The sequence below is a fragment of the Podarcis vaucheri genome (genome assembly GCF_965113315.1).
Source record: "Podarcis vaucheri genome assembly, chromosome: 2".
Taxonomy (NCBI): Eukaryota; Metazoa; Chordata; class Lepidosauria; order Squamata; family Lacertidae; genus Podarcis; species Podarcis vaucheri.
In genome coordinates this window covers 88249295-88273645 of record NC_138760.1, presented here as the reverse complement: position 1 = coordinate 88273645, position 24351 = coordinate 88249295, and the positions used below count along the sequence as shown (strand labels likewise).

At 41.5% G+C, this 24351-nt stretch overlaps 3 protein-coding genes across 4 annotated transcripts in view; 2 read left to right on the top strand and 1 right to left on the bottom strand.

Annotated features, from left to right (window-relative positions):
• The window catches only part of DNAH12 (dynein axonemal heavy chain 12), a 107459-nt gene extending 104771 nt beyond the window's left edge, over positions 1–2688 (top strand). For both annotated transcript variants that reach the window (XM_082209107.1, XM_082209106.1), the window contains one exon: positions 1158–2688. In XM_082209107.1, the coding sequence (XP_082065233.1) occupies positions 1158–1348 (191 nt within the window). In that variant the 3' untranslated portion in view covers positions 1349–2688. The remainder of the gene's footprint in view (positions 1–1157) is intronic.
• Positions 2540–16695, top strand: ASB14 (ankyrin repeat and SOCS box containing 14). Its single transcript, XM_082209885.1, has 11 exons — positions 2540–2613; positions 3705–3934; positions 5939–5994; positions 6635–6766; positions 6858–7016; positions 8210–8455; positions 9710–9881; positions 11240–11783; positions 12237–12390; positions 14201–14384; positions 16343–16695. The coding sequence occupies exons 2-10, from the start codon at positions 3813–3815 to the stop codon at positions 14377–14379; spliced, it is 1764 nt and encodes a 587-aa protein (XP_082066011.1). The 5' UTR covers positions 2540–2613; positions 3705–3812; the 3' UTR covers positions 14380–14384; positions 16343–16695.
• APPL1 (adaptor protein, phosphotyrosine interacting with PH domain and leucine zipper 1) overlaps positions 14785–24351 on the bottom strand; it is a 44964-nt gene continuing 35397 nt past the window's right edge. Inside the window, exon 23 of the mRNA XM_082209670.1 lies at positions 14785–24109. Within this exon, the coding sequence (XP_082065796.1) occupies positions 23960–24109 (150 nt within the window). The 3' untranslated portion in view covers positions 14785–23959. The remainder of the gene's footprint in view (positions 24110–24351) is intronic.

Here is a 24351-nt window from a genome sequence, read left to right as displayed (position 1 = left end):
TAGAAGCAATATATATATATTAGTTATCAAAGGGCCATTATTTCAGGGCTAAATGTGTAAAGAGTCTGGTTGGATTGCATGTGGGTGAACTTAATGGTGAACTTAGACTTAATGGGTAAACAGAATTGTAATTGGGTCTGTGGCTCCCAAGTCAAATCTATGGGCTCACTTTCAGACTGTCCTTAAATAGATAGTATGTGATTATTATCCAGCATTGCATTCTTTTACTTCAGCATCTCTGTTAAACTTCAATACCTTTTGACAATTCAGAAGTTAATAGTATTTGGAAATCAATGTATTACTGCATATACATTAAGGTCAATTACTCAGCTCCTTACACGTGTAGGAGCTTGGATGTACACGAAGACTTCATTCAGTATCAGAGCTGAAAAGCCAAGCAGCAATGTCACCTGTAGTACCTGTTGCAGGACTACATGACACCTGCCTTCCCCACTCGGGTGCCTTCCAGATGTTCTGGGTGGAGGGCTGGCTTTTTGAATGCTCTCTGATGTTAAGCTCAAGCAGACTCTGAGTGCTGTTGGATCCAGTCCTTACTTTGGCTGTGCTGGTGCCATGCAGAGTTCCTGTCACTGGTTTAAGATGGTGCCCAGTTCCTGGATGAGGGTTAAATTTAATTTCCTAGATATGTTTAGGTCTCATTTGATTTTATTCTCTAATTCCTGCCAAACCACATCAACAGCTTACAGAGCTGAAAGCATGGGTATATTTTTGAATAAACAAATAGGTGTAAAAGAAAAACAAGCAAACCAAACTCCCTGAACTAACTTGTCAAGGAGAAGTCTAAGCTAGAATCTCCTCCCTGACTTGCAGATCTGGTAGGTGTAGGATTTTTAAATATACCCTTGGGGCAGCCCTCATGGCTTTGATAGCCCCGCCTGCAGCCTGAATTCATACAATCCAGCAACAGATGCATCATGTTGGGTGGCTGTTCTGTTTTGCCTCTTGATGAAACTGATTCTGCTGTGTTACAGGGTAGCCTACAAATTGTTGCTTACATAAGGTTGAACAGTAATTTTTTCCTAGGCTCTATGGAATAAAAAACCATACTTATTTAGCACTGAAATTATTTATGCAATACAGTACTCTCAATATTTTTTAACAGCATAATAAAAATTGTTTTTTTTTTCTCCTTACAGCAAAAAAAGCAGCCATAAAAAAATCAAATGCTTACATGTGTCCACTCTACAAGACAAGTGAGCGTAAAGGAACCCTTTCGACCACTGGGCATTCTACTAACTTTGTCATTGCATTAATGCTATTAACTGATCAACCAGTCCAGCACTGGATTAAGCGAGGGGTTGCTCTGCTTTGCCAGCTGGATGACTAATGTTGAAAAACTCAGAATCAAAGCGTGACAAGACAGGGGATTTCTTCCCCTAAGTGAAGAACTTTGTTACTGATGTAGTTTGATCATTTGAACTTCTAAATTGATTGCAGTATTTTGCAATTAAAAATTAAACGTGATTGTTATTCCTTTGTAAAGTTACCAATGTATTCTCCTGTTCTTTTGTAACAATATTGTCAGTTGCTAGGATGAAATAATGGCTTACTTAACGTATCAACAAAGCATTTTGAGGCTGTTGAAGGATCACTTTCCTGTTGCTTACAGATGTTGGTTTTCCGCTTTCATCTCTTAATGTCCATTCAACTTGCCCAGAGCAGTAGTGTGGATTCAGAAGAAGTGGTGCAAGGCATCACATGAAAAGCAGAAAAAACAGGTGCACAGGGTGCTATTCAGAATAATAGCACTAGCAATTGCCTAGCATCCTGGAAGAAGAGAGTCTATGTAAGCAGTGCCAGTTACCCACTATTGAGCACCTTCTGTGGTGCAGCATCTGCTGCCAGCAGCCAGTCCCTCAAAGCTCAAGGAGAAACTGTGGGGAGAGTCTCTTTCCCACCCAGATGGTGGAGAAAGAATGGTAAACTAAAAAGTTGCAATGTGACATTGTACTGGCCAGGATTAGTTATGCCTACTCTGGCACAGCGAACGCAAAGATATGTAAATAAATTAGAACCTGTTGGAAATTTGTCCTAAGCATTTGTCTAACTAAAGTTAAGCACATTTATGCACTATTGATTTCAATGGTAATTGAGAACCCGTTGGTTTATCTTGCAATAAAATCAATGGGACTTTAAAAATCCTCAAATTTGGGTGCATCATGTCCCCAGGTTTATGAAAAGTGTAGATAATGATATGTTGTCTGATATTTATCAGTTTTTAATGCATTGTGTTTTTGAAGCTGTTTTAATTACATTCCCATGCATTTAAGATATTTCTGAGTGGGTACTATTGAGAAATGTATTTCCTTTAACAATTCTTGAATTGTGATGGAAAATGTTTGGCCTTCTGATCTTTTTTTTCACATGTCAGGTTCATGTCTCTGAATTCTGCTAACCTTCGTGTAATCCTCATGGGGAAACTTGTGGGCATGCATAACAGAGTGTCTTATGGTCAGGTATTTATAGTAAGTTATTAATGGATATGGGCTATGCAAGAAGCAAAGGATCATTTTTCAATACATAAAACGTCACACTTCGTTTTAACATTTGCTTAGAGTGTGAGGTCTTCTCTGTTTCAAATGTGGAAGAAAGGTGAGGAGGATTTGTGCTTTTTCTTAAATCTTTTTGATGAAATTCTAAAAGCAACAATAAAAACTTTAAAGAGTATATATGTACTTCTGGCATTTTTTAAATCCTATTGCAACTGTAGTACTAAAAACCTCTACTTACCTGCATGCTTTGCTTTAAGTCAAAATTATTGATGGTAAAATGTTTGGTAGCTTAGTAGATAAATATTTTCTGTTTCAAACTGCCTCTAGCCACCTGCTTAGTTTGAAAATGTTTGTAATACTTTTTCAAATATCTATTTGGTATCCATGAATAGTAGAAACCAGAACCATCTTACCATAGGGAGTGTTGCCTGAACAATAATAGAGAATAACATTTCACCATATTTGCTATGTATGGCAAATATTAGTGCTTTCATAAAGTAACCAGATCAGTATAACAGATGTAAATACTTGTCTGTCAATAAGAAAAAGCTCTGAAGCTATATGTTACTATACTTTATTTATGAAGTTAAATTCTGAGCAGTTTTACTCTGGAATTTTTTTGGGGGGCGGGGGGTTGTTAATGGGTGCAATCCACTTTGTGTCCTACATGCCTTCCAGAGTACTTGAAGAAATTGCAAAGATGTCCCCAACATCTAATGTTATGAAAGAGGAAGAAAAACTTTTATCTATCCACTTTCTCCATGCTATGCATAATTTTGTAAGTTGCTATTATGTCACCTCTTCTCTAAACTATTAAGTCCCAAATTGTGCAACTTTTCCTCATAGGGGAGTTGCTCCAGGATCCTGATCATTTTGATTGCCGTTTTCTGAACATTTTCCAACTCTACAATGACCTTTTTGAGGTGGGGCAAGAACACAACAGCTGCATGTTCCCCAATAGTTAAACAAGTATTGAGCAAAGCAATAGTAAAGGTCAAGAATAGATTTCTAAGCATCGTATCTGATGTGATCCCTTTTTTCCTACCATGGGAAAAATCTGACAGTGGGCAGGAAATCAAGTTGTTGCTTTTTTAAAAAAGAGATCAATTGAGACTTTTAAGTTAAGACATCTCTGCTTTTGTTTCAGCTCTATTTGTTTCTAATTCTATATATTTATTTCCACATATATAGCTACTAATGCTTCTGGAAGTGCAGAAGAAATAAAAGAATTAGAATTCATCTTTGAAGCATAGAACAGCTATTTGATCCTACTTGTTTTCCAAGATATGTGGTTTTAGCATGTACAATACTACAGATATATATGATGATGTTGATGATGACATTCCAACTCAGTATGTCATTCAGCAAAGTTTGCAAGACATTCAGAAGAGTGAGAAAGAGGCTACAGCAAGAAATGACAGGTATGTATGTCCTTCTAGATATTGTTGAAACTTTTGAATGTGTGGCTTCAAAACATAGCACTGGATGCCAGCACTGGTGTAGCCAAGGGGAGGCAGGGGGAAGATGCTCCCCCTAAATCCATCAAAATCAATACAAATCTGAGGTTCTGCCCCCCTAACAAAAATCTTGACTACACCCATGCTGGAGGCTATAAACTCTTTCAATAGTGTTGTTATGGTGACATTCAATGATTTTGCATAATGTTATGTACATGGGTTTTTCTCCATTTTATGTATTTGTTTGAGTGTGAGTGGTTATCATGATATATGTTACGGCTAGAGAAGAACATAGTCATTTTAGTAATGATTCATCCGAAGTGAAGCATTGTACATTCATTAGCCACACTTTTACAGTTCCTTTCCTCAGAAGATTCAGAAGTCTTGTTCACCTGTTGCACTGGAAAGAGAGGCAAGCTGTCTCCATACAGCATCGTTATCATCAAAATCAGTTAATTAAGTTTCTCCTGACTTTCCTCTCAAAGTTGCCTAGGGTGGCAAACAACAAGGTAGTAAAACAAAACATTTTTTTAAAGTATTTTAAAATTTAGAAACAATCACATACAGACCCTCATAGCTTCAGCTGCAAGATGTCTAAGGCTATGGGATGACACCAGAGAAGGAGAGAGAAAGAGAATTTTAAGGCTGGCAGTTGCATGATGAATCCTATATTCTCCCAAAGTATGTCCACTACTGAATGCTGCCATCAAAGGTGCCATTGTGTGTCTTTGAAATGGCAGCCTTTCCCACACTGTTCCGAACCTCCTGTCAGAATTCTGGTGACACAGATAGCAAATGGCTTTTAAATCCCATTTATTTCAGTGGGAGAATTAAGCCCTCCGGATGATCTATGCTGCTGCAGCTCTTTGAGACAGGGGTCAGCAAACTTTTTCAGCAGGGGGCCGGTCCACTGTCCCTCAGACCTTGTGGGGGGCTGGACTGTATTTGGGGGGGGGGATGATGCAAGAGCACCATGAGCCCCGGTGGCTGCTTACCTGTGTCTTGCGAGCAGCAGGGGCTGGCGGCAGCAGCAGAGGGACAATGAGCAGTGTGCGAAAGGGCTCCTCCGGAGAGGGGTTGCTTAAAATGGCGGCTGCTCGAGTGCTGCTGCTGCTGCTGCTGTCACCAACAAAGTCCAGCCCCCTTCCTCCTCTAGGCAGGGCGGGGAGAAGCCAGGAGGAGGGAGGGAGGAGGTGCCGCTGGCACCGGCGTGTGAGGGAGAGGAAAAGAATGCACACGCGTGCTGGTGATCCACTCAGCGATTCCCAGACCGTCCGCGGGCCGGATCCAGAAGGAAATTGGGCCTGATCCAGCCCACTGGCCTTAGTTTGCCTACCCATACTTTAAGATCTCTGAATGGGAGACCTACAGGGAACCATGAGTGAAATTAAATGTCACACTATTATGAATGTTCTGTCTGCACAAACATTGCCACTTGCCAGATTGAACAATCTTCTCTCTTCCCCAGATTGGCAAAGGCTGCTTGAGTCTTAACATACTTTGGCGGAGTTGCCTGCAGCGTTCAGTAGCTCTTGGAAAGCACTGCCCATAGGCCATTGTTGAGCTTTAGGGGATCAAATAATTACACTTTAATTTTTATTTTAACTTGCAAGCAGATATACTTCTGTGTGGCTAAATAAGCCCGCTAAATGTGCAGATATCATTACCTTATTTTTAGTGCTCTTGTTTTATTTTTAAACTGATAACTGACCATCCAAGCACGGTATTAGGGGGGATGATTCAACAAAAAACACCAGAAGAAACTGAGCCACATCCAAACGCCTAGAGGGTAAAAAACAAACATATTAAATGTCTATTTGGAGTGATAACAAGTGAGCATTGTCTCTTGTTTCTTTTCATGTTTGGGGGAGAAATATCCTGAAGGAGCAATGCTAGGAGACTGTGCAACAAGAGGGAGAAATGAATAGTTTTGGCTGATTTTAATTATTATTTTTGGTTGTCTTTCAGCTTTAGTTTTGCTACAAGTACAGATTACAGGAAGATCATCACTGCCATTCGGACAGTTAAGTATCTGATTTGACTTCTTTGGGGAATTAAGTGGGATTCCGACACAAAGAGGAATACTTGATTTCCTTTATCTTGCACAGACTTTTAAAGAACTGGATTCATTAACTGATAATGAACCATCAAGTGATGCACATGGATGTGTGCAGTGCTTTTTTTCAAAAAAAAAAATATGTCTAGGGGTACTCTTATTTTGATTCAAGAAAATCACCATTTTATAGTTCAAATCAGGAAAAATACAGTAAATACAATGAAACTGGCCAATCACCGCACTAGATTCCAACTCCTGCTTCACACATTAAATGCTCGCTTCCGTCTGAGACTCAGGAAACACCGTGACAGGAAATGAGGCCGCCATCGGGGGTAGCAACAGAACTGTCGATTCACCATGGTATTCAATGGAACTGACGATTCACCGTGCTAGAGAAGAAACTTTTTTTAAAAAAAAATAGTTTCTTCTCCTGTTAGATTCACAAAATGTACCTCTGCATACCCCCCCCCAAAAAAAGCACTTGATGTGTGAAACTTCCCCCTTCACCATTTTAATTAGAGTTCATTAGGGTTAACAATGCTCATATATATCTTTGGACATAAAAAGCATGAAGAGTGCATTATTGTGACCTCTTTCACCCTTAACAGGTGAAGAAGAGGCTTTGCTTAAGTTAATGAGGTGTGGCTCTGCTTTTCGGGAAGCAGACCAGCAAGGGTGCCTTCCTTTACATGAAGCTGCAGCACAACCCAACAAGAATATTCTAGAAATAACTCTGAAAGGTAGAAGGATCTCCCCCCAGCTTTGTTCTCAAGTCAGTTTTGTATGCTCACTTGGTGCCAAAGCCATGTGTCTCTCCTGGTTATCTTTCAGCTTCACACCCCGTGGTGTGGCAACTGACAAACCTGAAAGGGGAAACACCTCTGTTTGTAGCAGTGGACAAATGTCTTGAGAAAAACGTCAAATTTCTCCTCATCAATGGTTTTAATCCTGATGTGAAGAATGAAGAAGGAGATTCTGCTTTAATTATTGGTAAATCAAATTGCACAGTTTCGTGTAGTGATTTTTTTGGATGCTTTTTGTGTGTTTTTAAATAATGTGAGTGTATCAAAACTTTTTCTCATTTTGAGAAAGACTCGGGGGACAATTGTCTATTTCAGTGCTGGTCAAATAGCGGACCTGAATTTGACTCATTTCATTCCATTGCCTTGTCTTACCTTTTCCCCTCTCTGAGCCGTGCTGGGACTAGGGGAGGAGTCCAAGCTCTAGACAGCGGTGGCAGGGTTGAGGTTTGTGACTGAGGGACAGCACTCAGATCACCTTACCCTTTCTTATTTCCCCTTTTGTTTGCAGGGCATCTAGGTGTGCTGCAAAGCTCTGTGCCATGGAGACCCAGCCATACACCATTTTAAGTTGCCCAGAAGCCCTCTCTACCTTTATGAAAGGGCGTGCTTTGGATAGGAAGCTGCCATTGGCCCACCCAGAATTGTCAACACTCAGTTTCCTGAAACCCTGAAACCAGGGTTTAAGGAAGGAACTTTTATCAGACCCACCTGGAGGTGCCTGGGATTGAACCTGGGACCTTTTACAAATACAGTGGTACCTCGGGTTACATACGCTTCAGGTTACATATGCTTCAGGTTACAAACTCCGCTAACCCAGAAATAGTGCTTCAGGTTAAGAACTTTGCTTCAGGATGAGAACAGAAATCGTGCTCTGGCGGCGCAGTGGCAGCAGGAGGCCCCATTAGCTAAAGTGGTGCTTCAGGTTAAGAACAGTTTCAGGTTAAGAACGGACCTCCAGAATGAATTAAGTACTTAACCCGAGGTACCACTGTAAACCATGTGCTTCTCCCCATACCTTGATCAGCTAAGATCAAGCGACGCCTGCTGCTTCCCTCTTTGGTTGCACCCCATTCAAAGGGAGGCCCACCATGAATCGGAAGGAGTTCGGGATGAGTTTCTTCAGTCTCCAAAAAACCCTGCAAAAGTAGCAGAAGACTGTCAATATTAGTTGCATTTTGCTAAATTTGGGACTGAACACAAAGTCTGATTCTAAGTTTAGCCCCTTGCAGTGCTACGTGACCTTTATTGCTGCATATAAATAGCACAAGGCAGCCAAGCAATGGTTTCTCCTGTCTTGGTTTCACAAGAGAGGGAAGCTTTTGGATTTGATGTCTTTTTCATTAACCGTGTAAAATGCTGCTCTTTCTTAACATTTTACAGCAATTAAACACAATTCGTACGAAATTGTCTCCTTGCTGATACAATTTGGTGCCGATGTCAATCTCCAGTGTGTCAACAAGAGGACAGCTTTACATGAGGCGGCCAAGCTAGGCTTCAAAAACATGGTGGAGCTTTTGCTTTGGTCTAAAGCAGATCCGGATCCACGGAGTGCGTATGGACTCACCCCTCTAGCACTGGCAGCGCAGAATGGGCATACAGAAATTCTGGAAATTCTATTGCGTAAAGGTGAGGACTTCTATACAATTACTTGGAAGTTCAGTGGTGCACCTAAGGTTAGTTTTTCTGGTAATTGCCGGAGCAGTCCTGTGATAGAATGCTGTTCTAACTAAGGGAACACAGGTATAGAATTTAAAATACTCTGTACGGAGTGGATGACAGAGATTTTTGTCCAGGCATATACATACAGTAGTACCTCGGGTTACATACACTTCAGGTTACATATGCTTCAGGTTAAAGACCCAGAAATAGTTATTCAGGTTAATAACTTTGCTTCAGGATGAGAACAGAAATCGTGCTCCGGCAGCGTGGCGGCAGCAGGAGGTCCCATTAGCTAAAGTGGTGCTTCAGGTTAAGAACAGTTTCAGGTTAAGAACAGACCTCCAGAACGAATTAAGTTCTTAACCTGAGGTACCACTGTATATGTTTTCTCTCTTGGTCTTTGAATGCTCATTCACAGCAGCCAACCCATAGTGATCTGTTGATAGCAAATCTGAAGGAGCCAATGCTGATGGAGAGGTGTATACACTGGGAATTTTGCAAAACTTTGCTGGATGAGCAAAGTAAGAAAGACCTTTGCTTAAATGTGCTCATTCATCATTCTCAGTTTGTATATCTGGCGAGCATCTCCAACACACATTTATGTTTTGTGTTCACCAATTCAGCTACTACAAAAAAGGAGCCAAGAGACGTAAAACATAAGGTAGATACTACATTACAGTGAGCATTGAAACATTGGAATGAAACTCAGTGTATATATTCAGGACATGATTGAAAGTTCAGAGACCACTGTGGCTCCTGAGTGTGGGAATTTTGTAGACGGCCCATTCTGGGTGTGGTTGCATTTGCATTCTAGTTTGGGGATACTAGTGGCAAGTTGATTCTTTAGCTCCATCATACTTTCAGAACACAGATGTAAGGCATAAAGGACACAGAAAGGATGAATAAGGTTTTATAGGCACCAGGAAGCAGAATGGGAACTGAGACTGTAGTAGCAATTTGATGTATGTGTGTGGATGTGCAAAAAGAGATCTGGTTTGTGAATGTGTTACGCCACTTTTGCCTACAAGAGCCCTTATTCAGGACTGGTCCTGTTGCAGTGTAATACTGATCCCATATCTCAAAGTTGTTGCAAAAAACCCCAACTTATTCCAGCACAACTCTTTCTGAAAGAACTAGAATTCACATTATAGCAGTCTGGGCTGCTATAATGAGGGTGCTAATTACTATTGCACTAAATCTCTGTTGCTCTTCCTCCCTTAGGTGCCAATGTTCTTTCCCAGGCATCTGATTGTGCATCCATATTATTTGAAGCTGCTGGAGGAGGAAATCCCGATTGTGTCTCTCTTCTACTAGAGTATGGAGCTGATGCTAATGTACCAAAGCATTCAGGTCACCTGCCTATTCACAGAGCTGCTTATAGAGGACACCTCTTGTGAGTTATGAAAGCCAACAGGTTATACAATTGGGATGGAGGTGGGTGGGCAGGGTTAGTGGAGTTAGTCCGGGGCATGTCAACACTGCCTTACAGGTCGTCTCTCTCCCAAAATCTGCCTTGTGACATAACTATTTGCGGGAGATGAGCAGGGCAACAATTTATCATATACTCGTCTGCAAGTTGGATGTAAACAACCTGATCAAAACCTGAAATGATGGTGATGATGATGATGATGATGATAATAAATAATTTTATTATTTATACCCCACCCATCTGGCTGGGTTTCCCCAGCCACTATTGGCAGCTTACAGCATATATAGTAATATATCAAACATTTAAAACTTCCTGATACAGGGCTGCCTTCAGATGTCTTCTAAAAGTTATGTAGTTCTGAAGGGAGAACGTTCCACAGGGAGAGTGCCACTACTGAGAAGGCCATCTGCTTGGTTCCCTGTAACTCTCTCTTCTTGCAGTGAGGGAACCAGCAAAAGGCCGTTGGAGCTGGACCTCTATGTCCAGGCTGAGCAATGGGGGTGGAGACGCTCCTTCAGGTATACTGGGCCAAAGCCGTTTAGGGCTTTAAAGGTCAGCACCAACACTTTGATTTGGGCTCAAAAATGTACTGGGAGCCAGTGAAGATACTTTAGGACTGGTGTTATGTGGTCCCAGCAGCCACTCCCAGTCACCAGTCTAGCTGCCGCATTCTGGATTAGTTGTAGTTTCCAAGTCACCTTCAAAGGTAGCCCCACATAGAGCACATTGCAGTAGTGCAAGCGGGAGATAACCAGAGCATGCACTGCTCTGGTGAGATAGTCCGTGGGCAGGTAGTGTCTCTGTGCAGTTCTCCATACAGGTTCTACACTTGCACAGAACCCTTGTACAGAAGCTTTGAGGGCTAACTCAGTAAATGTTTTGGGTGCAAAGGTCCACCAATTCAACTGAAGTGCATTCCTGAGCAGACAAGATCAGCAACTTCCCACTCATTTCTTTTCTTACCACCAATACCACAGCAACATTTGTACCTTTCTCCTTTCCTTTTAGCTGCAAACTAAACCAACCTTCCTCCCCACCCTCTTTTTCATATATTTCCTCAATTTGCAGTTTTATTTTGGATATATTTATGCATTTTCCTTTTCCTCTTGGGATCTTTGTCTGCCCATGTGCCTATGGCACCATGTTACATCTTTTGAAAAACGCAGAAGTTGTAGGAACAAATTCCCAACACATGCAGCTACAACCTCTCCTCTTTTGCCTGAGTGAGGAGCAACAAATGACCTATTGTCGCCATTGTCAAAACTTCATCAAGCTGGAGCTATCTTGAAGAATATTTTGATTTGATTTGTTTTGCTCCCTAGAGTTGTACAGATCTTGGTTCCAGTGACGGACAGTGCTGCCATCAAGGAGAGTGGGATCAGCCCAGTTCACTCTGCAGCTGCAGGCGGACACCCTCAGTGCCTTGAGTTCCTTCTCAAATCTGGATTTGATGCCAATTTTATGTTGCATCAGAGAGTTCGCAAAGGCTATGACGACGAGAGGAGGTCAGCCTTGTATTTTGCTGTCTCTAATGGGGATATTGACTCCGTTCAGTTGCTCCTGGATGCTGGAGCCCTACCAAACCAAGACCCAGTTAACTGTCTCCAGCTGGCCTTGAGAATGGGCAACTACGAGCTCATTGGTATCCTACTTCGCCATGGGGCCAATGTGAACTATTTCTGTAGGGTTAATACAACACATTTCCCGTCAGCTCTGCAGTACACGTTGAAAGATGAAGTAATGTTAAGGATGTTGCTGAATTATGGGTACAATGTTCACCGCTGCTTCGATTGTCCTCATGGAGCCAGTGTGCATTCCCAGTACATATTTGAAGGGTGGACCTCAACTGTTATCAAAGACACAATGGTGAGTGCTTCTGATGGGAGGGAGGACTGCTTACATATGCACCATCTTCTGATTTGCCCCTACAACACCCATCAGGCCATTTCCCCCCAGCTGGACTCTAGAACTGTGAGTCTGCATATGAGTGGGAAGTTTTTTAAAAAACAACTGGATATTGTCACAGTGGAAGAAATAAGCACCATCTGCTTACCCTGTGTATTAGCATTTCAAGGCAAATAGGGAGCCTGATATATGGGAATGCTGCCCTTAAGATGGCACTCCTTAGAGTAAATGGCTAGTACTTGGTTATCCTGTTTGCAAATGGTGTTATTTTTTTCTGAACTGAATTTGCTCTATGGCTGGTTTGCTTTTCTGCAGTTTTGGCCAGGGCTTTACTGGGTTGAGTCCTCTGGGGGACTTTAATAATGCAAAATGCTGAATCAACTGGTCTCAAATGCTCTTATTTTTCTCTCTCAGTTCTGTGAGGTGATAACAGTAGCGTGGTTAAAGCACCTGTCTGGGAAAGTGGTCCGTGTGATGCTAGATTATGTTGATCATGTCAAGATCTGCTCTAAGCTTCAAGTTGTACTTCAAGAACAGAAACTCTGGCCAGAAATCCACGAAATTTTGAGTAAGTGTCAAATACATTTTAGCATCTCAAGAAATGTGATATTCAAATACGAGGGACAGAGCACGTTGTAGCCCTCCAATTACCGGTTGCATCACATTTGAGGGTGCAAACTTGTGGTCCCTGCAAGGGCCTCCCAGAATCCCTAGATCAGACCTATTCTTCCAACATTCAAGGCATAGGAGCCCCAACACTGGAACCTCCCTTTGTGCAGCAAACTTGGTCCAACCAATGCCAGTGCTCTGAAGTCAGCAGCCTCCAAAGGGATGTGGCAGGCAGTGGTTGGAGCCAATGGGAGGAAATGCTACATGTAATGGCAAGGTTGGGTAGGGATGTAGCAGTGCAACGTTTGTATTTCATTCACCACCACCCTTAGAAGCTTAATATATCATTAAAACAATTGCTGGATATGGGTACAAAGATCCACCAGGGTTGGTTTTGATAAATGTGGCTCAAAGCCACAGTACTCAGTGTAATTGTTGTGGGTCATACTGACATCACCCATGTCTCTATGAAGTCACCTAGACTGCCTATAATAAACCCTTCACTGTATTGTAAGGAGATACAGACATTTACGCTTGTGTTATCCAGACCTCTGGATAGAAGATGACTTGTCAGCATGGTGCACATGTCAAGGTAAGCCGGGAGCAAACTTGGCTACAGATCGTGCTTAAGGAGGAAAGCGTTTAACCACAATCTTGCATTCATTCACGTTAATCCAAACCTTTGCTTAGCTGCTGAACCACACTAAGCTAAAAGGACTAGGGAGGATCCAAAGTGTTGTGATCTTTCTCAGCAGCCACCAAGTTCATGTTAAGCCATGGTTTGGCTTAGCATTATGCGCAAATGTCGACATTGTGGACCAACAACCTCTCCAACTGACTGAGCAGAGCAGAAAAATCCTAAGGGTGCATCATTTCTAAGCCTCTTTGTGCCAGCCAGGACAAAAAGAGTGGATATGGGATGATTTTCTGTTTTCTATCTTGCCTATTTGGCTTTAAAGGGGGGGGGGCGGGAATCCTTCCACTGAGAAGGAAAATAACTTTGCAAGTTCCCAGGTTGGCACACTTTTTTGGCCTATCTAGGGGGATGGTGGGGGAACAAGGGGGCTTGGGACTCAGCAAATCCCAAATATCCCCAGCACGCTGCCAATGGATCACTAATGCACTGCATGAGTGATACAGTAAGGTGTGTATTCAAATGCTGAGTACATGATTTATATGCTACTCAGCACACTGTGTACTTGCAAGAGTCAATCCACAATGGGATGGCTGAGCTGACACCTAGCTTTTCTGCTTTGATTGATCAAGGCACTGGACCAGTTGTCACAGCTCACAGTTTGCAAAGGTTACACTAGGACAGAGGCTACACATGACCAAAATAAAGTTTGATGTAATAAAAGTATTAGCCTTTTTTATATCACACTTTGCAGTGTTCAAAGTGTTTCCTGTTACTTCTCAATTCAGCCTGAGAGCTTTTTCCTATCCATGCATAACAATCTGTTTACTCAAGTGTAATTCACACTGTGTTCAATGGCCCTTACTCCTTGGTAAGCAGGCATAGGTTTGCAACTTGAGAGTATTACAGTTCTTCCTATCTTCAGAGCCATTTATCTCATCAGTTGTTCTTCACAACTCTGGGAAGCAAATAAGTCACTCCTTTTTTAAAAATAGGAAAGACAGTGATTTATGCAAGGTCGTGCTTATAGATATCATTGGCTGTCCTGTGATTTAATCCTGGGTACCCACTCCCACCAGATCAAGAAGTTTCAAAAGCAGGCCTAACGATGAATGCATGTTCTCTCCTCCTCCAGCAAACACCCGTTCTCTGCAACATCTTTGCCGTCTGAAAATCCGCAAGTGCTTAGGACGCTTGCGTCTACGCTGCCCTGTCTTCCTTACATTTCTGCGATTACCAAACCGTTTGAAAGACTACATTCTCTATAAGGAGTATGATCTCTATGGACAAGGAAACCTGAAAGGAATTTACTAATGCAGGTATATATAGAGTCGTATTTGGAGGGGGTCCTATACGTAATTCTGTGCATGTTTAAGTTGTAGCTATTGGAGTCCTTCTGTTTGTGAAAGAGTTGATTTAGCCCAAGTGTGTGGCAGCACAGAGACCACAAAGAACAAAGTTTAAGTAATGCAAAGTACTGCAATTTCTTCCCCTTTTACATCTCTGGATGTCAAACATCCCTAGGTATAGGGACTGATCCACTCATTCTTTGCAAATTACATATAAAGCCGATGGATTAATAAAACCCCAGTCACATCAGGAGGGACATGGTTTCAGTTTTCCAATCTTAACCACACTAAAAATAAAATAAAAATTATATATAAGCTCTTACAAACAATAAGCGCATGTTTGTTGTTCTATTGGAAATAAATAAAGACATTATTCCAGCTGTTAACTTTTTTTATTAAGTACAATAAATGATCTCTGACTATATTAAATATATGAATAAGATTCCCGAATGACTGACAGACTTAAAATACATTTGACAAAATTTCAGGATCTTTTTAATTTTTTTGGATAACATGATGATGGTGATGACCTTTTAGGGAGCAATTGCAAACAAAATATATTTTACATAATCATTACAGAAAACCATCTTCTAAAATTGACTGGACTTTGCCAAGGTTCTTCCCAGATAGGTTTATTAGTATCTAGATTTCAGTCTGCAGTTGACAATACCAACTTGACAATCACTGGATATTATTAACAAGTATTCAGGGAAACTGTATTAGATTCTTAAAACATTGCAAAAAATCACAATCACTAGAACAGAACCAAACCATTACATTACTGTAAGAATTTGACCATCCACTACATTATAAAAGTCACCCATAATAATTATACAAGCTGCTTTGCTTGCATATAAACCTCACTATAGATCATTGTTCCTTCAGTTGTGTGCTGGTTTATTCTTTCTACCTGCTTACAGCACATGATCTTAGTCTACTGGTTGCAAATTCAATTTTGCAGAGTGAGGAGTACTCACATAAGGATCTTTAAAAAAGAGATGTCCAGAAATAGTAATAAAAAAATTAATCTTCACCAAACTTGGGTGTTAGTGCTTTTTTTTTGGCAGAGAACACAAGTGAGAATGCTGATCTGATTTTTTTTTAACCTCAGATTCACATGCAAACAATTAAAAGGAATGCATTTCAATTACAGCATGTTAGGGAAGAGAGGGACATGCAAAAATATCTTTTGTTTTGCTCTATTTCTGGATAACACAGAAAAGCACATCTTAGGAAGCTCACTTCTCACAAACATTTAATAATCTTCCTTTCTTCAATTTTGGCCTTGAAACATTGATCATTCTAGTTTACAAAACTGAAGTATAAAAGATATAATAAAGCAATTGTGCTCACTGTGGAGTTTAGCTGTTCTGCTCCTTGACAGCCCAATCCTATGCTTTTTTACTCAAAATAAAGTCCCACTTGAAATGTGGTAGCTTACTCAAAGACCTAATCTGACAATGGGGGGTGGAACTGTATCACTCTTTATTTCAAAAATAAAAGGGTAAGTTTGCTTCATGACATTACCTTACACACTAGAATCTTCCAATATGAACATGTTCTGGGTAGGAAACCTCATTTTTAACATACAATTTGAAGTGTGGCACTGGTGAGTTATGCACCATGACCATACTGACCAAATTGCCAGTTTTAGATACAGCGATCGTATCCAATAGTAAAACTAATGCAATAAACAGAATGAATTTGCACAGTGATCAGATTTTTTTTCATGCCAGCTAGCTTCCAAAGGCAAGAAATGCGTAAAAATTCAAGCAACTAGGTTTCTGTGCTCTTTCTCCTGGCCAGTCCAGTTCCTGCCTTTTGTCTAGCCAATTGTGCTCTTAGTCTCCATTTGTTTCTCAAAAATTGTAAAAATAAAATACAATAGTCAGTAATGTGTTGTTTTTTTGCCCACTATCCATCTCTAGAAGCAGAACCAGTGGATACGCTCCCAGTTCCATGGCTGAAAGATCTTATGCATGCTTCCGTTCTCCCCAAATATTCCTCACTGCTTGCACTCTGGAAGCTCCAGGAAGAAAAGGCACAACCGATTCTTGGCCTGGACATGTGTGATTCTCAGGAGTGCTTCATTTATTGGTGTCACACCCTTGGGCCTTGCCACCTCAGCCAGATCTACTGTTATAGGACCCAGTATTACAAGAAGAACCAGGGCGGTTGAGACAGACAGCATGGTGCTTGAGCAGCAATGTTTAAGTCTAAATGACATCTCAATGTGGAACCCATTGTGGAACCTTCAGAAAATTCTTTTGGTCTTACAGCATCATCCTATTGAGTCACTGAAGTCTATGCCTCTCCTGCTCCTGTCCTTCCAGGTAGTGTTCTTAGTTGCAATCACATTGGATTCAGAGCTAAGTGCTCTTTTCTTTAGCAAGATATCTGTGCTTTTTCATAAGGACAGTGTGATATAAAGAGTTGTTCCTTCTTTTGTGCCAAAGGTTAACACTAGCTTCCATGGTAAACACTGTCAACTTTTTGCCCTGATCTTGTCCATTCCCTTGGTGTGAGAAAGGCGATAATGTACCCTTTTAATGCCCTCCTCACATCAACAGAATGAGAAACTTTAGACAAAGCCTCTTTTGTGTCTTTTCATCCTACAACCTTTAGTTAAAAGGTGCCATCCGCTATCATAGCATGTTGGCTTATAACAGCATTTATTTCATCCTATGAAGCATTAAAGTTACCTGTACCAAGAAACATTATGGTTCATTTAAGTAAATTTAAGACAACCACAGCAGCCTTCCCTACAAATGAATCTATTTTGAGACCCGAGTGATGGGTTGATCTTTACCAAATGCAGTCACAAAGCATTATAAAATTACTTATGTCTTAGGAGGCACGTGATATGTCTTGAAGACATAGACAGCATGCTTTCCCCACCTTAATATTGCCTGCTTTTGTGCATCCCACTTGCTGGACTATCATTCAAGAAGGTGGCACTGTTGATCTCGCCTGAAACATGTCTCCTTGATGATAGTCCATCACACGTATGTTGGGGTAAGGGGAGCTGTCAGTCAGCATTATCTTCAAATGAATTTTCTTTTAATGTATTGTTATCTGTAACTTGTAATTTGTTTTACAATTTCTACTTTTTAACATGTTCTTCAAATTTTATGTTTATTTCTGTTTGATATATAACTGTGATGGGGAAGCAGATATGGTAGCAATGCAGATTGTGTTACAGCGGTACCTCAGTTCTCAATGCCTTTGAAGTCAAACATTTCGGAATTCAAATGCCAAAAACCCAGGATTAAATGTCTCGGTTTTTGAACGCACCTTGGAACTTGAACAGGAAATGCAGCTTCCGTTTTGAGTTTTCCATATTGAGGGTTGCGTTTTGAGGCTTCCGCTTTCAGTTTTCGAACTTTTTGGAACTTGAATTATGTTAGAAAACCAAGGTACCACTGTATTTCTATTTTCATGTATCTTTGTGTCCTGGTCATATTGTGAAAGAGGCTGGCTAGGACAGAGTGAGCAGAGCAACCTACTTTCTTGAATTTGATGCATTTCCTGCCTTTCTCACTTGAGGGATGATTACCCAAGAGAAAAACCTTTCAAGTTAGACCAGTGGCCCCTTTTCTAGCAAGTTGTGGGACATGTACACACCACATAAACCAGATACTTGCAAATCCATGGTTAGATGTCTAGACTTTGACAATGGGAATTCCACTATTACGCAGGTATAAGCGTACTCTCCCTTAATGTTTCGAACATACAGATTATATATGGGATCAATTGACAGGTTTCAGTTCCACAAAGAGCATTAAGCCCTTTGAGATCAATATTTAACAGGAAGATAAAAAATAACTGGTTATATAAATGAGAAAATTTGGTATTATACACATTATAATACAGTGATTTAACATACATGTATACACACACATATACATATCCAAATTGCAGGTGACAACTGCTAGAGGTTAGCTTGAAACATGAGAACAATGCAACTCATCTGTCAGATGAAGTAAACTGGTTATATCAAATTTTATATTTTCTGGGAGCACTGTTAAATATGGCTCTAAGGGCTCAAAAAAGTGGTATAATTTAATATAGATTTGCCAGCTGAGCTGCCCAAAAATATGAAAACTTAATTAAAATTAGTCTACCTTACAATGAAGAGAACTACAAACTATATGGGTGACATTCCCTCAATCTTATTCTAAGGGAGACAGAAGAAGATGGCACTACTGCTCAATGGGCTCCTGCAGTCCATTCAGTTTACTGGAGTGATATCCCTCTCCTTCAGATAGCTTAGAACAGAAACACCCCCAATGTGTATGAAAAAGCTTCTTAACACACATTACAATGAAGTGTTATAAAGGCCAAAATGAATCCCCTCCCCCAGCTCTCTGGAGAAGGGTGGAAAAGGTCTGGCGTATTCTGAAAGGTCCTGAATATTGGCTGCTGCACTTTCTTTTGCTACAGAAGACCTAAATTCTCCTTTGGGTTTACTTTTCCCCAAAGTTAGGTGTTCTTAGTAACTGAAAACCTGCTGGGGTTGAAAGAAGTGGTGCACAGATTTTGCAATGCTTGAGAAGAACATTGGTTTCTTCTCTCACCTTGTTTCTAAAACATTACTAAATATATTTTGTTGATTTCTTTTAAGAAGTGATTTAGATAAAAGGCAGACCACATGAGAAAGTGGTGAATCAACAGGTTGAAATTGATTTCTTTATGTTATCTACTCACAATTTGAGTTGGTTGCCGATGCCATGAATGGTTTGGGTATTATCTCATCATGTGACAGAGGCAGGAGAGCATTTAGCAAGGGTTCCTTCCCACTCAGCGGCGAGTGCCTCAGGAGCGGCCAAGCACCAGCCAGGGAGCTGGGAGGGGGCCCTTGAGGGAAGGGCCAAGGAGGGGCGCAAGCTGCTCTGTAGTGACAGGAAAAAGCCTGGCAGGGAGGCGGGCAGAGGCAGCAGCACTCAAAAGCTGAAGTTTCACTTGCACATCAAGACACTGACAGATGATGTGGATTACAAAGCCATTGACATTTGCTGACTGTGTTGGCGATGAACTGCCTTTAGGATGGGAAACTCTTTATGATCAACAGATTGGTGTTTATTACATGGACCATATCCATCTGAACCAGACCAGGAGGAGGAATGAAGGAAAACAGAAATCAGGCCTGAGAACTGAGGTCTTTGTCAAGAGAATGGCCAAGATCTCCTCAGGTGAGGGTGAAACGGGGAGGGAGGGAAAGTAAACAGCCCCTGAAAACATCACCACACTCTGGAAGAACTTGTTGGCAAAACCCCTGCACAGAACTGTATCTGCATGAAGACCGATGCCTGCCATTGTCTACCTGGGACATCTCCTCTCCAAACCCCACCTGCAGGTGAGAGAAGGATCTTTGGTGGTAAGATGGGTGTCCTTAGTTTCTTGCATCCAGTTATGTGCATTTCTGACTGGTATCTTTGCCCTGATGATGTGCATTGTATCGACAGCCAGTGTGAACTGGAGAGTGTGGCGTGTAGAAAACATCAAGGGAACCGGCTCTGGAAATGTCTTGACAACCCTGCAAGGAGCTCAAGGAGCACCTCCAAGCGATGGTGTTGGCCCTTCAATCCCATGGTTTTCTGATAAACAAGGAGAAGAGCTGTCTTGAGCCATCACAGCAGCTTATCCATCTGGAAGCCAAGCTGGACACAGTCAAAGGTTTGGTGGCTCTGTCTCCAGAGTGCACCAACAAGATCAGAACAGCAGCATCTCTGCTGAAATCTACCAAGGAAATTGATATCAAGCATCTATCGATAATCCTGAGCCTCTGTATGTCAGCTTCTCAGATCACGCCCATCACCTACAATGGTTTCTGCTTCCTCATCAATGCACAATCACTCACAAGCATTGCAATGTGCTCAAGTTACCTCCGCTGGTCAGGCTGCCAATGAGATGGTGGATGGCAGAATCCAATCTACAGAACGGAACTCCCATTCGTGATCCGGAGAACTGTGATCACCACAGATGCCAGTTTTCAGGGTTTGGGAACGCATTATCAAGGTCACTTTGTACAGAAATGCTGGTCACCACAAAATCAGAAGCACTCCATAAATTGGTTGGAGCTAAGAGCTTCCAGGCTGGCGATGTTTCATTTTGCACATCAACCATGTGCTGCTGCACACAGACAATTCCACCACAAAATCACACATTTGCAGGCAGGGTGGGACACGATTGATTTCTCTGCAAAAAGAATCATTGCTCCTCTTCAACTGGGGGGGGGGACGACCCTTAGTCTTGCGGGAGACAGCACTTTACAGGCAGATTGGCTGAGTCGCTCCCTTCTCGATCCGGGGGGGTGGATGCTCAACAGGCAAGTCTTCCACCTGATTCAGGAGTATCTAGGTCCATCCATGTCAAGTGGATCTGTTTGCAATAAAGTTTCATGTTATTTTTCCTGGTTCAAAGACAGTCAAGCGGAAGCATGGGATGCCTTGATGGTACCTTGACCAAAATGTCTCCTATATACCTTTCCCCCACAGTCAATTCTGCAACGTGTTCTCCAAAAGATCAGAATAGAAAGAGATCATCCTGGTGGCCCCTTTCTGGCCCTGCAGGCCTTGGAAGTTGGAGCTCCAAGAGCTAGCCATCTCACCTCCTTGCCATCTTCTGGTGTTGTCCTACCTACTGCAGCAAGGACCCTTGTTCCATCCAAATCCACAGTGGCTATGTTTGACTGCATGACATTTGAATGCAGCCGTCTGAAACATCAAGGGTTGGATACAGCTGTCATCTTCACCATTTTGGCCTCATGCAGACCTTCCACTGTGTGGATATATCAGGCAACCTGGACCAATTTATCAACTTGGTCTTTCTACAGTGAAGCTGTGTCCACATAAGAGTTCCAGTTCTGGACATTTCCAGAACTGAAGCTCTATGTGAACTATGTTACACTTTCAATGCATGGGCTACAGAATGGTTTGAAACCAAATGCTCTAAAAAGGCAAGTTTCAGTTTTGTGCACTACAGGTAGTGCCCCCATTTCACAAATTTGCAAAACTCATTAGTTAAACGCTTTTTGAGGGGGGCATTTCTGCAAAATCCATTAGTAGCACATTGTTTTCCTTCCTGGAGTTTGCATATGGTGCTGGCAACACTGCAGAAACCACCGTTTGAAACTTTGTGCAAGATACCTGTAAAGCATCTATCCTTTAAGGTTCTCTTCCCCGTGGCCATTATGTCTGCATGTCGAGTGTCTGAGTTGTCTGTATTATTGGTAGCTAAATATCTGTGCATCTTTCACAAAGACAAAGGGGTTCTAACAGATCCTTCCTTTTTACGGAAGGTCCTTTCCCACTTTCATGTCCAGCAAGAGTTGGTTGGTGCTACCTATCTTTTGTCCAGATCCAAAACACCTGAGAGAGAAAACGTGGCACAACTTTGATGTTTGCCCTACACTGGAGGTGTCTATTGAAAGGACATTAGAACCACTGACTCCTTGTTCATATCCTTTCAACTATGGGTATAAAGGTTGCTCCTTCCACCTTTGAAAAGTGGAGCAGGGCTTGCACACCTCTAGCGTGCGAGTCACTCAAGTTGCCTCAGCCATTGCACATATTGGCTCATTCCACTAGATCATGGGTAGGCAAACTAAGGCCCAGGGGCTGGATGCGGCCCAATTGCCTTCTAAATCTGGCCCGCAGACAGTCCGGGAATAAGTGTGTTTTACATGAGTAGATGTGTCCTTTTATCTAAGATGCATCTCTGGGTTATTTGTGGGGCCTGCCTGGTGTTTGTTCTTTCCCCCCCAAAAAATATAGTTTGGCACCCCACATGGTCTGAGAGACAGTGGACAGGCCCCCTGCTGAAAAAGTTTGCTGATCCCTGCACTAGATCAGCAGCAACTTCAGCTGTGTTTATAGTTAATGCTCCTTTATTAAAGATCTGTAAAGCAGCTACTTGGTCCTCACCAAGTATATTCACCAGGCATTACAAAATGGACCTGTCTGCTTTGGCTGACGCTATCTTTGGGCACGCAGTCCTTCAACAGGTGCTTTAGTCACTGTAACTGCAGTTGGGACCCGCCCTAATTAGGAAAGCTGTGATACGTTCATCCCATTCATGGCATCAGCAACTGAATCAAACAGAACAATTGGTCTTACCTGAAGAGTAGATTTGATAGGCTACTGATGACATGAATGGGACCTCTCCCTGGAATAGACTGCAGTGATATTGATAATTTGGTTAGTTGCTGCATTGTTTTCAACATATGTTTATTTAAAGTTTACATATTGAGCCAGGAGAGAGGCAGACATATGTAGAGAATTTTCATTCCTACTGTCAGTTCAATGCCTGTTGAGAGTTCGGCGAATCCTATAAAACTGAGGAATGACCGCACCTGCCTCCCAGGGCTCTTTGCCCTCCTGCCTCCGTCACACGATAAGATAATACCCAACTCATTCAAGTCATCAGCAACCTATCAAGTCTGCTCTTCAGGTAAGACCAACTGTTCTTTTTGCAAAAACTAAAGGATCTGACTATTGTAAAAACAGATGCACTGTTTTGTATTAATAGTATTACTTTGCTGGAGGAAAAGGCCAATGCACGTTTGATATAACTAAACTTGTCATGCACTTGCAATTAAAAATGATCAACAAGAAGAGGATCAGAATAATTTTCCTCAGTAATTCAGCAGGTTTACTGTAAATGCACTTATGCTGTATGTGGAATTGTTCAGTAAGTCTTGCTAAATGCTATTTAGAGAAATTGTGCAAATATGGGCATGGATCACAGAATCCATTTTATCTGAAATAATAGTTGGCAATGTCTCCATACAAATTGTTCTTCTCATCTGTTACAAAACGTATTCGTACGTTACCAAAACACATACTGCGATTGCAGCCTAACTTCTAATATGTGCTTTAATGTCTCTGACACCCTCCACACCAAAGTGCTCTGAAGTATAATGCAGAATAGCCAAGGGCAGTACCACCAAGTACATTCTCAAGTAAAAATAGCATTGCAGCATTACCAGTTTTCCTGAACTTTTCTCTGCTGGCAATTCATTTTCAGACATGTTTAAACTACAAGCAAGCACTCTGTTTCTGTTCTCAGTAATCTTTGGGAATCAAAATGAACTTTGAAAAAATAAGGACTAACAAATTTATTATAGCAGAGCCCTTCTCAGACTCCACTCCACTTCATAATATTAAATTTGTTAAGTCTTTAAAAGAGTCAAAGGACTCTGTTTTTGCCACAACACACCAAATGGTTATCCAATGCAGGTTGAAAGTGAAGACAAAAGCTTTTGTCCATTATGCTTACCTTATACCATTTTTCCTCATGAAATTATCTGCACAGCAAGGCAAGTGAAGAAGAAAAAAAGATCCATATATAGCCATGTATACTTCTGCTAAGTTTCACCATGGTACCTTATGATATGGAAGAAAGTCCATATTCACATTAAGCTGGCTGTTTAAGAAAAATCAAAGCACAATGGAGTTTCATCTAATAAAGCAAACCCACCACCTTTTTTTCTCCGACTTTCCATGTCAGACAACAGGTCCGAAGACTTGCACACCAGAGTCACTTCATGCTTCAGATTCTCGTTTCTTCTTTCCATCTTCTCCCAAATCACTGTCTTCTGACTGACTACTGCTAAGGACTACAAATTGTCCCTCCCCAGTGCTCTGGTTGGATCTACTAGAAGCAGCTATTAGCCGGCTTTGCTCTTCCAAATCCTGAAAGAAAGCATTCAGTTTTAAATGGGACTTTCCATTGCAATTGCATTTATACAGATTTATGCTGTTGAAACACTTAGAATACCAGTGTAGATTTTGATCACCACATCCCCCAAAAGGTATTACAGAGCTGGAAAAGGTGCAGAAAGGGTAGCCTACAAAGGAAGTTTACAACAAGGTAAGATTTTTGTTTTAGAAAAAAGGTGAACAAGAGAAGTAAGGGAAGATACAATACGGTTTTA